At 46.7% G+C, this 12,692-nt stretch overlaps 1 protein-coding gene across 1 annotated transcript in view; it reads right to left on the reverse strand.

Moving 5' to 3' along the window:
- LOC139583261 (extracellular sulfatase Sulf-1-like) overlaps positions 1-12,692 on the reverse strand; it is a 117,977-nt gene that overhangs the window by 78,522 nt on the left and 26,763 nt on the right. The window contains exon 2 of the mRNA XM_071414139.1: positions 2,004-2,260. Coding sequence (XP_071270240.1) covers positions 2,004-2,181 — 178 coding nt within the window. The 5' untranslated portion in view covers positions 2,182-2,260. The remainder of the gene's footprint in view (positions 1-2,003; positions 2,261-12,692) is intronic.

The following is a 12,692-nucleotide window of genomic DNA, read 5'->3' on the forward strand; positions in this document are numbered from 1 at the left end:
TGCTGGTCAGGTGTATTTATTATACTGCTGGTCAGGTGTATTTATTATACTGCTGGTCAGGTGTATTTATTATACTGCTGGTCAGGTGTATTTATTATACTGCTGGTCAGGTGTATTTATTATACTGCTGGTCAGGTGTATTTATTATCCTGCTGGTCAGGTGTATTTATTATACTGCTGATCAGGTGTATTTATTATACTGCTGGTCAGGTGTATTTATTATACTGCTGGTCAGGTGTATTTATTATACTGCTGGTCAGGTGTATTTATTATACTGCTGGTCAGGTGTATTTATTATACAGCTGATCAGGTGTATTTATTATACTGCTGGTCAGGTGTATTTATTATACTGCTGGTCAGGTGTATTTATTATCCTGCTGGTCAGGTGTATTGATTTGAAGGATCGGTATGATGTGTAATTAATAAATTGTTTTAATGTGAAATGAATATGATTGATTTTTAATGTTGGGGATGAAGTGCAGTGAATAGCGACACTTTTTAGGATACAAATGAATGTATTTTATCAATATAAATGAATGTATTTATGGTTGTTTGTAATTTTGTCTTGCCTTTTAATCATTATATGTGTTATTGTTTTAACCATTGAGGACCACTTTGAAAACAAGTGTTTGAATTCATACTGTCAAGTGATATCCTCTGGGTCCACATTGTACTTTTTCTTGTACTTTATATGTCTGTTACCCAAAATATATTCACTTCAATCATTTAGACTAGCCTGAGGGAATCTGTGAGCTGTTGGCTAAAGCTCACTGTGCCAAGACCAGAGGAGGCACATTTGCTATTTAATGCAAAAGTTTTGGCTACAAAACTATAGGTAGAGTTGAAAATACATTGGAAACACATTGAACTTCAGAGTTTTATTCGGTACACGAAAACGTAAGTGAAAAAGTACATTTTGTGTGCACTATGTCATCACGCACTGATTTTTATCCACAACAAGTCAGTTTGGTTGAAACACATCACCGGTGGGAAAATGCGCATCATTTCTTTATGTGGATTTGTCACGAGCGTCGTCTTGAAAATGACCGGACCAAGGTGCAGCGTGGGGAACGTACATTTTTCTTTATTTTTTAATGTCGCCAACAAAACAATAAACAACAAAAACGAACATGAAGCTCCGTAAGGCTAAACATGTATTAAACGAAGACAACAACCCACAAATGAGTAAAGGGAAAAAGCTGCCTAAGTATGATTCTCAATCAGAGACAACGATAGACAGCTGTCCCTGATTGAGAACCATACCCGGCCAAAAACAAAGAGTCACCCACCCGAGTCACCCACCCGAGTCACACCCTGACCAACCAAACATAGAGAATAATAAGATCTCTACGGACAGGATTCTAGAACATTAGCATGAACACCGGTTGCTAATTGGATGGAAACGTATTGACTCGGTTTTAAAAATGGCCTCCCTTGACTTTAGACAGTTATGTTTGTATATTTTCCAAACTACTGCTCGGTAGTGAGAGACAGTGTGAGGGATCATTTCTGTCAGAGAAGAGGATTGCAACATTACATTTCCCTGTGGGTAAACACAGCAGTCAGACTATGATTGGAGCTTTTCTCAGAAAGAGAGAGACGGAGAAAGAGCGAGAGAGAGGTAGAAAGAGAGAGAGGGGGAGGGCGTTAGAGAAGGAAGGAGGGCGAGAGAGAGGGCGAGAGAGAGAGAGAGAGAGGGTGAGAGAGAGAGAGAGAGAGCGAAAGAGAGTGAGAGAGAGAGAGAGAGAGAGAGAGAGAGAGAGAGAGAGAGAGACAGAGAGCGAGAGAGAGACAGAGAGAGAGCGAGAGAGAGAGAGCGAGAGAGAGAGCGAGAGAGAGAGAGCGAGAGAGAGAGAGAGAGCGAGACAGAGAGAGAGAGAGACAGAGAGACAGAGAGACAGAGAGAGAGAGAGTGGGGGTAAACCGGATTCAAACAGATAAGGAAGCTCTTACAACACATAGCGAACTGGACGAGCTCCAGGGGGTCAGTCCATTATTCTTACCCAGCTCTGTGTCCTGATCGTCGGTCATGATGAGGATGATGTTGGGTCTGATGTTCCTGCGGTCCCTCTGTATGCGTCCCCTGAGGCCTCCCTGGGCTCTGGTAGTGCTGACGGCTGAACAGCCCTGGTCCCAACCCAGGGACACGATGCCCAGCCAGGCCACACACAACAGCAGCATGGCGGAGAGATGGAGGGATCGATGGAGGGTGTCACTCAATCACGGACACCGACTGTAGCTCTCACAGCTGAGGAGAAGTCTGAGGAGAAAGAGAGAAAAGGACTTGTTATGAATCAATCAATCACATGTATTTTATAAAGCCCTTTTTACATCAGCAGGTTAACTTTTTTTTAACTGGCCTTTCCCCCAAAGAGCAAGCAAACCAGAAGCACAGTAGAACCAGAAGCACAGTCCAACCAGAAGCACAGTCCAACCAGAAGCACAGTAGAACCAGAAGCACAGTAGAACCAGAAGCACAGTAGAACCAGCGGCACAGTAGAACCAGAGGCACAGTAGAACCAGAAGCACAGTAGAACCAGAGGCACAGTAGAACCAGAGGCACAGTAGAACCAGAGGCACAGTAGAACCAGAAGCACAGTCCAACCAGAAGCACAGTAGAACCAGAAGCACAGTCCAACCAGAAGCACAGTCCAACCAGAAGCACAGTAGAACCAGAAGCACAGTCCAACCAGAAGCACAGTAGAACCAGAAGCACAGTCCAACCAGAAGCACAGTAGAACCAGAAGGACAGTAGAACCAGAAGGACAGTAGAACCAGAAGGACAGTGACTAGGGGAAAAACTCCCTTGAAGAAAAGATGCAGCATTAAGGTTGTTATAGTTGAGTGATCTAATATTTGCTTTTATTTCTATTTGTTTTTAGATTTTTGTTTGAAGTTTAGTTTGATAGTTTTCCGACTTAATTTACTCGTTTTTTATTTAGTTTGAGTTTTATAAAATAATTTCTATTTAGTTTTGTATTTAGTTTTAGTTGTGGCCCGTGTATGGGAGACTAGGAGACCTAAGTGTTGTAGGCCTATAGCTTGTGTTTTTGGTGATGTCACTTCCTGCCACTGAGGGGGCAGTACTAAGGTGATGGTCATATGTTTGGCTAGGTTTAAACAATAAATCAACCTTTCTCTGCTTAGACGTTGCTGGCGTCAGACAAATCTTACAACTCCTGGCATGGTATTTTTAAGTATCAGCCAACCACATCATATGTTATAGCAGTCTGTCAGTCGATGACACGCAACCATTGTCTGACCTACAGAATCTGACCTACAGAATCTGACCTACAGAATCTGATCTACAGAATCTGACCTACAGAATCTGACCTACAGAATCTGATCTACAGAATCTGATCTACAGTATCTGACCTACAGAATCTGATCTACAGAATCTGATCTACAGAATCGGATCTACAGAATCTGATCTACAGAATCTGATCTACAGTATCTGACCTACAGGGTCCTGGTCAAAAGTAGTGCACAACATAGCGAATAGGGTGTCAATTGGGACAAAACACATATCTGAACAACTGTGTTGGCCTTTGGCTTTTTATCCTCTCGTCTCCCCCATAGAGATGTGAGGTGATGATGAACAGCTCTCACAGCTAGCAGAGGACCACATGGCACAGCTAACAAAGGCTCACATGGCCCAGCTAACAGAGGACCACATGGCACAGCTAGCAGAGGACCACACGGCACAGCTAACAGAGGACCGGCACAGGGTGCAGCGTGGGGAGGGGGTGGGATCTGGCACACAGCTAACAGAGGAACACATGGCACAGCTAACAGAGGACCAAATGGCACAGCTAACAGGGGACCACATGGCACAGCTAACAGGGGACCACATGGCACAGCTAACAGGGGACCACATGGCACAGCTAACAGAGGACCACATGGCACAGCTAACAGAGGAACACATGGCACAGCTAACTGAGGAACACATGGCACAGCTAACTGAGGAACACACGGCACAACTAACAGAAGAACACATGGCCCAGCTAACAGAGGAACACATGGCCCAGCTAACAGAGGAACACATGGCACAGCTAACAGAGGGACACATGGCACAGCTAACAGAGGAACACATGACACAGCTAACAGAGGAACACATGGCACAGCTAACAGAGGAACACATGGCACAGCTAACAGAGGAACACATGACACAGCTAACTGAGGAACACATGGCACAGCTAACTGAGGAACACACGGCACAACTAACAGAAGAACACATGGCCCAGCTAACAGAGGAACACATGGCCCAGCTAACAGAGGAACACATGGCACAGCTAACAGAGGGACACATGGCACAGCTAACAGACGAACACATGACACAGCTAACAGAGGAACACATGGCACAGCTAACAGACGAACACGTGGCCCAGCTAACAGAGGAACACATGGCCCAGCTAACAGAGGAACACATGGCACAGCTAACAGAGGAACACATGGCACAGCTAACAGAGGAACACATGGCACAGCTAACAGAGGAACACATGACACAGCTAACAGAGGAACACATGGCACAGCTAACAGACGAACACGTGGCACAGCTAACAGACGAACACGTGGCCCAGCTAACAGAGGAACACATGGCACAGCTAACAGAGGAACACATGGCACAGCTAACAGAGGAACACATGGCCCAGCTAACTGAGGAACACACGGCACAACTAACAGAAGAACACATGGCCCAGCTAACAGAGGAACACATGGCCCAGCTAACAGAGGTACACATGGCACAGCTAACAGAGGAACACATGGCACAGCTAACAGAGGAACACATGACACAGCTAACAGAGGAACACATGGCACAGCTAACAGACGAACACGTGGCCCAGCTAACAGAGGAACACGTGGCCCAGCTAACAGAGGAACACATGGCACAGCTAACAGAGGAACACATGGCACAGCTAACAGAGGAACACATGGCACAGCTAACAGAGGAACACATGGCACAGCTAACAGGGGAACACATGACACAGCTAACAGAGGAACACATGGCACAGCTAACAGACGAACACGTGGCCCAGCTAACAGAGGAACACATGGCACAGCTAACAGAGGAACACATGGCACAGCTAACAGAGGAACACATGGCCCAGCTAACAGAGGAACACATGGCACAGCTAACAGAGGAACACATGGCACAGCTAACAGAGGATCACATGACACAGCTAACAGAGGAACACATGGCACAGCTAACAGAGGAACACGTGGCCCAGCTAACAGAGGAACACATGGCCCAGCTAACAGAGGAACACATGGCACAGCTAACAGGGGAACACATTACACAGCTAACAGAGGAACACATGGCACAGCTAACAGAGGATCACATGACACAGCTAACAGAGGAACACATGGCACAGCTAACAGAGGAACACGTGGCCCAGCTAACAGAGGAACACATGGCCCAGCTAACAGAGGACCACATGGCACAGCTAACAGAAGAACACGTGGCCCAGCTAACAGAAGAACACGTGGCCCAGCTAACAGAGGAACACATGGCCCAGCTAACAGAGGAACACATGGCACAGCTAACAGAGGAACACATGGCACAGCTAACAGGGGATCACATGACACAGCTAACAGAGGAACACATGACACAGCTAACAGAAGAACACGTGGCCCAGCTAACAGAGGAACACGTGGCCCAGCTAACAGAGGAACACATGGCCCAGCTAACAGAGGAACACAGCACACGAGGGTCCCCCAGCCACATCATAATTCAAACGGACACAAACGACCTGAGGGACCAGCAGGAAAGGGTGGCCACAGCACTCAAGGGAGTGATTCAAAAATCTTCTTCCACTTTCCCTAACGCACAAGTGGTTATCTCCAACCTGCTACCACGAAAATACTTTCTCCTACTTTCTCCTGCTACCACGAAAATACTTTCCACCATACAGCAGTTGAAAGCAAGCATTTTCCCAGGACTGTGCCTCAAAACCGAATGTCTACCTGACCCACAACTACACCCTGGACTTGAACAGCTTTTATGACCAGGTCCACCTCTACAAGGCAGCAATCCCAACTTTTCCCAGGACCCTGAAAGACGTCACCCTCAACCAGCCCCAGCACCTCACACAGGAGCAACAGAGCATTGGACACCCCTCCCAGACCTGCAAGACCCCCTCCCAGACCTGCAAGACCCCCTCCCAGACCTGCAAGACCCCCGCCCAGACCAGCAAGACCCCCTCCCAGACCAGCAAGACACCCGCCCAGACCAGCAAGACCCCCTCCCAGACCAGCAAGACACCCTCCCAGACCAGCAAGACCCCCTCCCAGACCAGCAAGACACCCTCCCAGACCAGCAAGACCCCCTCCCAGACCAGCAAGACACCCGCCCAGACCAGCAAGACCCCCTCCCAGACCAGCAAGACCCCCTCCCAGACCTGCAAGACACCCTCCCAGATCAGCAAGACCCCCTCCCAGACCTGCAAGACACCCTCCCAGACCAGCAATACCCCCTCCCAGACCAGCGAGACACCCTCCCAGACCAGCGAGACACCCTCCCAGACCAGCGAGACACCCTCCCAGACCAGCAAGATCCCCGCCCAAACCAGCGAGACACCCTCCCAGACCAGCAAGACCCCCTCCCAGACCAGCAAGACACCCTCCCAGACCAGCAAGACCCCCTCCCAGACCTGCAAGACACTGTCCCAGACCAGCAAGACCCCCTCCCAGACCTGCAAGACACCCTCCCAGACCAGCAAGACCCCCTCCCAGACCTGCAAGACACCCTCCCAGACCAGCAATACCCCCTCCCAGACCAGCGAGACACCCTCCCAGACCAGCGAGACACCCTCCCAGACCAGCGAGACACCCTCCCAGACCAGCAAGATCCCCGCCCAGACCAGCGAGACACCCTCCCAGACCTGCAAGACACCCTCCCAGACCAGCAAGACACTCTCCCAGACCTGCAAGACCCCCTCCCGAAGGACCTGCACCGAGAGAACCCTCGCAAAGAGGACCTACACCCAGACCACAGCTTCACCAGCCACAACCCAACCTGCTGAGACCACCCCAAACAAACCCTGGCCACACTCTATATAGTCCCCCCAGATCAGACCTATGCCCCTTCTGCCCACGCCAAATCCCCCAACCCTGCGGCAAGGACCTCAACATGACAGCAAGACATATGCCCAGGCCGTGAGCAGAGCAACAGGCCCAAAAGGCCCAACAGGCCCAACCCAACAGGCCCAACCCTAAACTATTACAACCGCCCAGGCCCCATCCTGCGACCCAAGAGGTATGTATCAGATGCTCAACATGCTTTGCTCACTCTGGGGCCTAAACCACAACAAAAACAACACTAAACACTATGGAACACAAAGCTTTTATTTTCTTATTCTGGAATATACAAGGTCCTCTTAAAGAGCAGGAACCCAGATTTCATCAAAAAGAAATAGGAAGGGGAGCACGTGATGCCGCGGAGCTGAGCAGACGTTGACAAACCGAGCTCTTCAAAGTTATTCTATTATTACCTAAATAACAACGTTGAAACAATATTCTAACATCGGCTGATAAATTTTCAAGTACTTACCTTCCCAAAGAGCCATGGACCTCCGACTGAGAGGCAAGAAGGACGACCAAAACGTGGTTGATTCCCAAGATAACGATAACGCTACAGCTAGCAAGATTAGCATTAGCCCTCATAACTCAAACGACAGTTCCAGACTGTTGCTCTCGGCCTCTTGCGAGCCTGCCGACATGCTGGCTACTCTCCTCCGGGAAATTCAGGATGGTAACAAAGGCCTTTCTATGAAAATCGATAAGAAAACGGCTGAACTCCATTCTTCCATTGACGACCTGAAATCCTCCATGAATGATCTCCTTCTGAGAACGACTGAGGCAGAGTTGCGCATTAGCACAGTTGAAGACACCATCGCTCGACATGACCAGGTCTTGATACAACTGCAAAAGGACAATGCCTACCTAAAAAACAAGGTAGATCAGATGGAGAACCAGAGCAGACGTAGTAATATCCGTGTGGTGGGATTGAAAGAGGACAGCGAGGGCCGTGACCCGGTCCGTTTCTTCACTCAATGGATCCCGGATGTCCTAGGCACAATCAACTTCACCAAGCCACTGGAAATCGAACGCGCCCACAGAACATCAGCGCCGAAACCCCGGCCAGATGAGCCCCCACGGGCCGTCCTGATCAGGTTCCTCCGTTTCCAAGACAGAGAGAAGGTACTGCAACTCGCAAGAGCCAAAGGGGACATAACCATTGATGGCAAGAGGGTCAGCCTTTTCCCGGATATGAGCGCGGATCTCGCAAGACGTCGCAAGCAGTTCAGACCTGCCGCCAAAGCACTGAAGGAGAAGAACATCATCGGCTACCTCATCCACCCTGCGCGGATGAAAGTTCAGTACAAAGGTCGAAGCCATCTCTTCAACACACCGGGAGAAGTGTACACTTTTCTCAAAGAACTGAGCAACGTCTGAGCCAGGACGGTCTCTTTGGGGGATAAGATGCAGTTTGTTTGTTTTCTCTTATCCGGACTGAACCGCTGATATCCTCCGGTCGCTATAATTGATTTGTACATTTTCAACTAACCGTACCTTTCCGGGGTGAGTTCTATTACATTTACAGGAGAGTATATTTTGGTTTAGTCCATATCGCTGGGCGAAGCAATAAGTGGGTTTAGGCCCACTGCTTTCCCCCTCATTTATGTTAATCTTTCGAAAAGAGACTCAAGCAGCCCTTACCGTGGGCAGTAAATTTTCAGCCATAAATGTCTATTCACAACGTTTGTTTTCAATTTAGAGAGCTCGCAGGTTTTAGTTTACGCCAAGGTTTAGCTAGTAAGAGCAAGATGGAAAGCGAGCAGCAACGTATCTCTACAAGTGTATTCATGTTTGATTGTTGGGATTGTGGTTTTAGTCTAACAATCGGGGTGGGTGGGTTTCTTTATTTTTTTCCCCTTTTTTCTATGTTTATTGTTTCCTCCCTAAAGAGACACATAGGTCACTTCTGTGTTAAAACCAAAGTTGAAACATTTCCTAACTATCTACATATGATAGATTTCCATTCAGTTACATACTTGAAACCCAACTATGCTTAATCCACTAAAATATGTCACATTCAACGTAAAAGGTCTTAACAGCCCGATTAAAAGGAAGAGAGTCTATACATACCTTAAGAAATTAAAGGCTGACATTGTGTTTTTACAAGAAACACATCTCACAGCCAGTGAACACAAGAAATTGAAGAGGGAATGGGTAGGACAAGTTGTTGCGTCCTCTTTTAACTCCAAAGCAAGAGGAACTGCAATTTTGATAAGTAGACACATCCCCTTCTGCGTCAGCAACACCATCTCTGATCCCTCTGGCAGGTTTGTTTTGGTGCAGGGGCATATGTTTTCAGAGTCTTGGACCCTATTGAATATCTATGCTCCTAACTTCGATGACCATATGTTTATTCAGAATGTCTTCCTTCAGGTTGCTCAAGCACCACCAGGATGGTTACTGGTTGGAGGAGATTTAAATTTTTGTTTAGATACAGTTCTTGATAGGTCCTCTGATAAACCCTCACTTCTTACCAAAGCCAGCAAGCTCACCATGTCATTCATGAAAGATCTCAATTTACTAGACATCTGGAGACAGTTGCACCCACAGGATAGGGACTACTCTTTTTATTCACACCCACACAAGACACACACACGCATAGATAACTTTTTAATATCGACACAACTGTTTCATAGAGTGTTAGATGTCGATTATCTCCCCAGATTGCTTAGTGACCATTCTCCCCTGGTATTATCAATCTCCATTCCTACCAAGGTAAATGGAGCGTATAGATGGAGACTAAATTCTACACTCCTAAAGCAACCTGAATTTTGTGCATTCATCAAAGAGCAGATCAATATTTTCACTTTGACAAACAAACCCTCCGCTCCTGACAGTTTCATTCTTTGGGACACATTGAAGGCCTATCTGAGGGCACAGATCATTTCCTATACTAAAGGGCTGAAGAGAAAACACGGTGCGGAACTGAGTGCCCTTGAATCTGAAATCTCAGAGCTAGAGAAAACCTACCAAAGAGGCCCGACTAAAGATCTATACAGGCTTTTGGTAAATAAAAAACTGAAATATAATATTCTGAACACATATCAAGCTGAGAGGGCCATCACTAAATCAAAACAGCGTTATTACGAGCTTGGAGAGAAAGCTCACAAAGTATTGGCATGGCAACTGAAAGCAGAGGAAAGTAAGAGGACAATTAATGCTATAGAAACTCTTACTAATGAGATATCTTTCGACCCTACTGAAATTAATAATACTTTTAAGAAATACTATGAAGACCTCTACACTTCTCAAGCGATGATCTATCAGAGATCGACTCCTTTCTCGCCTCTCTCAACCTCCCATGCCTGTCAGGGGAAGACAGCGAGCGCCTGAGTGAACACTTCTCAGTTCCTGAATTGTTGGAGGCCATTAAATCCTTACCTTCTAATAAATCTCCTGGGGAGGATGGCTTCCCTCCAGAGTTCTATAAAGAATTTAGGGAGCTGTTGGTCCCCTACCTTATGGAGGTACTTAAAAAAGCCAGGGAAGACAACTACTTTCCAGAGTCTTTCTCTCAAGCAGTAATTACTGTAATCCACAAGAAAGGGAAAAATCCACTAAAGTGTGCCTCATATAGACCAATCTCTCTCCTTAACACAGATTGTAAACTGGTCACCAAGATGCTATCTAAGAGACTGGAGTCATGTCTTCCCCTGTTGGTCAACCCAGATCAGACTGGCTTCATAATTAATAGATTGTCCTCCAATAATCTCAGAAGGTTCTTTGATATAATTCACCTTGCTAACAAAAACAAAATACCTAGTGTCGCAGTCTCCCTCGATGCTGAAAAGGCCTTTGATAGGGTTGAATGGCCATACCTCTTCCGCGTCTTGGAAAAGTTTGGTTTAGGCACCGTGTTTGTAAATTTGATAAAATCACTCTACAAATCTCCTAAAGCTAGGATTGCCACCAACGGGATTACTTCCTCCTCTTTCCCTCTCTATAGGGGGAACAGACAAGGTTGCCCAATTAGCCCCCACCTCTTTGCCCTCGCCATCGAACCGTTGGCTGAGGCTATTAGAACGTGCCCTGACATACATGGCTTTGAGGTGGGCCCCCATACCCATAAATTATCACTCTTTGCGGACGACCTTATCTTATTTCTAACAAACCCAGAACACTCCCTCTCTCACTTGCAGATCCTACTACAGTGTTATAGTTCTTTCTCTGGATATAAGGTCAATTTAGATAAAAGCGAAATCTTACCGTTGTCTGTCTTTGACCATCATACCATCAAGCACAAGTTTCCTTTTAGATGGTCGCCTATGGGCTTCACATATTTGGGCATAATGGTGGATGGTAACCTGAACAACCTCTATAAACTCAATCTGGCCAGTTTGTTACAAAAGGTGGAGGGTGACCTTTGTAAATGGATGGACTTACCTCTCACTCTACTGGGTAGAGTCAATGTAATTAAAATGAATGTCCTGCCCAGATGTCTATATCTGTTTCAATCTCTCCCTATCCCTGTCCCCGCAGCATTCTTTTCCTCTCTCGACAAGATGACCAGACGGTTTATCTGGCACGGCAAAACCCCTAGGGTTGGCCTGGATAAACTGACCCTGGATTACAGTCAAGGAGGCTTAAACCTCCCCAATTTTAGAATGTACTACTGGGCAGCACAGTCTAGGTTTCTGGCTCAGAGGTTTGATAAGGCTCCCTCTCCCTCATGGTTGAACATTGAAAAGCTTGAGGTAAACGATGACACTGGGGCAGAATTGTTTTACAAATGGGACAGAAAATCTATAAAAACCATCACAGACAACCCTTTAATCATACATTCAGTCCTGACATGGTGCAAACTGCAAGAGCTGTTCGGACGAGGGGGATTCCTTTCCCCTAAAACCCCTTTATGGAACAATAGATTGATTCCTATGTTTTTCCAGAATAGTAACTTTAGACCATGGTCCGATAAGGGGATCACTCTTCTGGAACATTGTTACGAGGAGGGAGTTCTTATGTCTTTTGATCAGCTGAAACAGAAATACCACTTGCCTAACAGGGACTTCTTTAGCTACCTACAACTACGAAACTTTATTAGGGTGTCTCTCAAGGGACAATGGAACCTACCTAAGATGTCACCTATTGAACAACTCTGCCACGCAGACCAACCACTGTTCAAGACCATTTCCCGTGTTTACGATGCTCTTATGTCAGGACTAACACTGCCTGGGCTAGATAAACCCCGACTTAGATGGGAAAAAGATCTGGGTATTGATCTTGAGGAGGGTCTATGGAGTGACCTATGCAGGAATGGTGTTACATCCACACTGAACTCCAGATACAGACTGATCCAGTTTAATTTCCTCCATCAGCTCTATATCACGCCATCTAGACTGCACAAGTTCAACCCTGATATCTCCTCCCTATGTTTTAGATGTGGCTCAGATGAAGGAACATTCCTCCATTCCACTTGGCAGTGTTCAAAACTACACGGTTTCTGGCAGGGGGTATGCGACACCATATCCTCAATTCATGGGGTTGCATTCCCTTTAGACCCGGAGGTCTGTCTACTGGGCAACTTTACTAACACCAATATTAGGCAAAGCCATACTATAAAGCTAACAGAAATATTGCTAGCGATTGCCAAGAAATGTATTGCCTTGAAATGGAAA

Source organism: Salvelinus alpinus, chromosome 8, assembly GCF_045679555.1.
Source record: "Salvelinus alpinus chromosome 8, SLU_Salpinus.1, whole genome shotgun sequence".
NCBI lineage: Eukaryota > Metazoa > Chordata > Actinopteri > Salmoniformes > Salmonidae > Salvelinus > Salvelinus alpinus.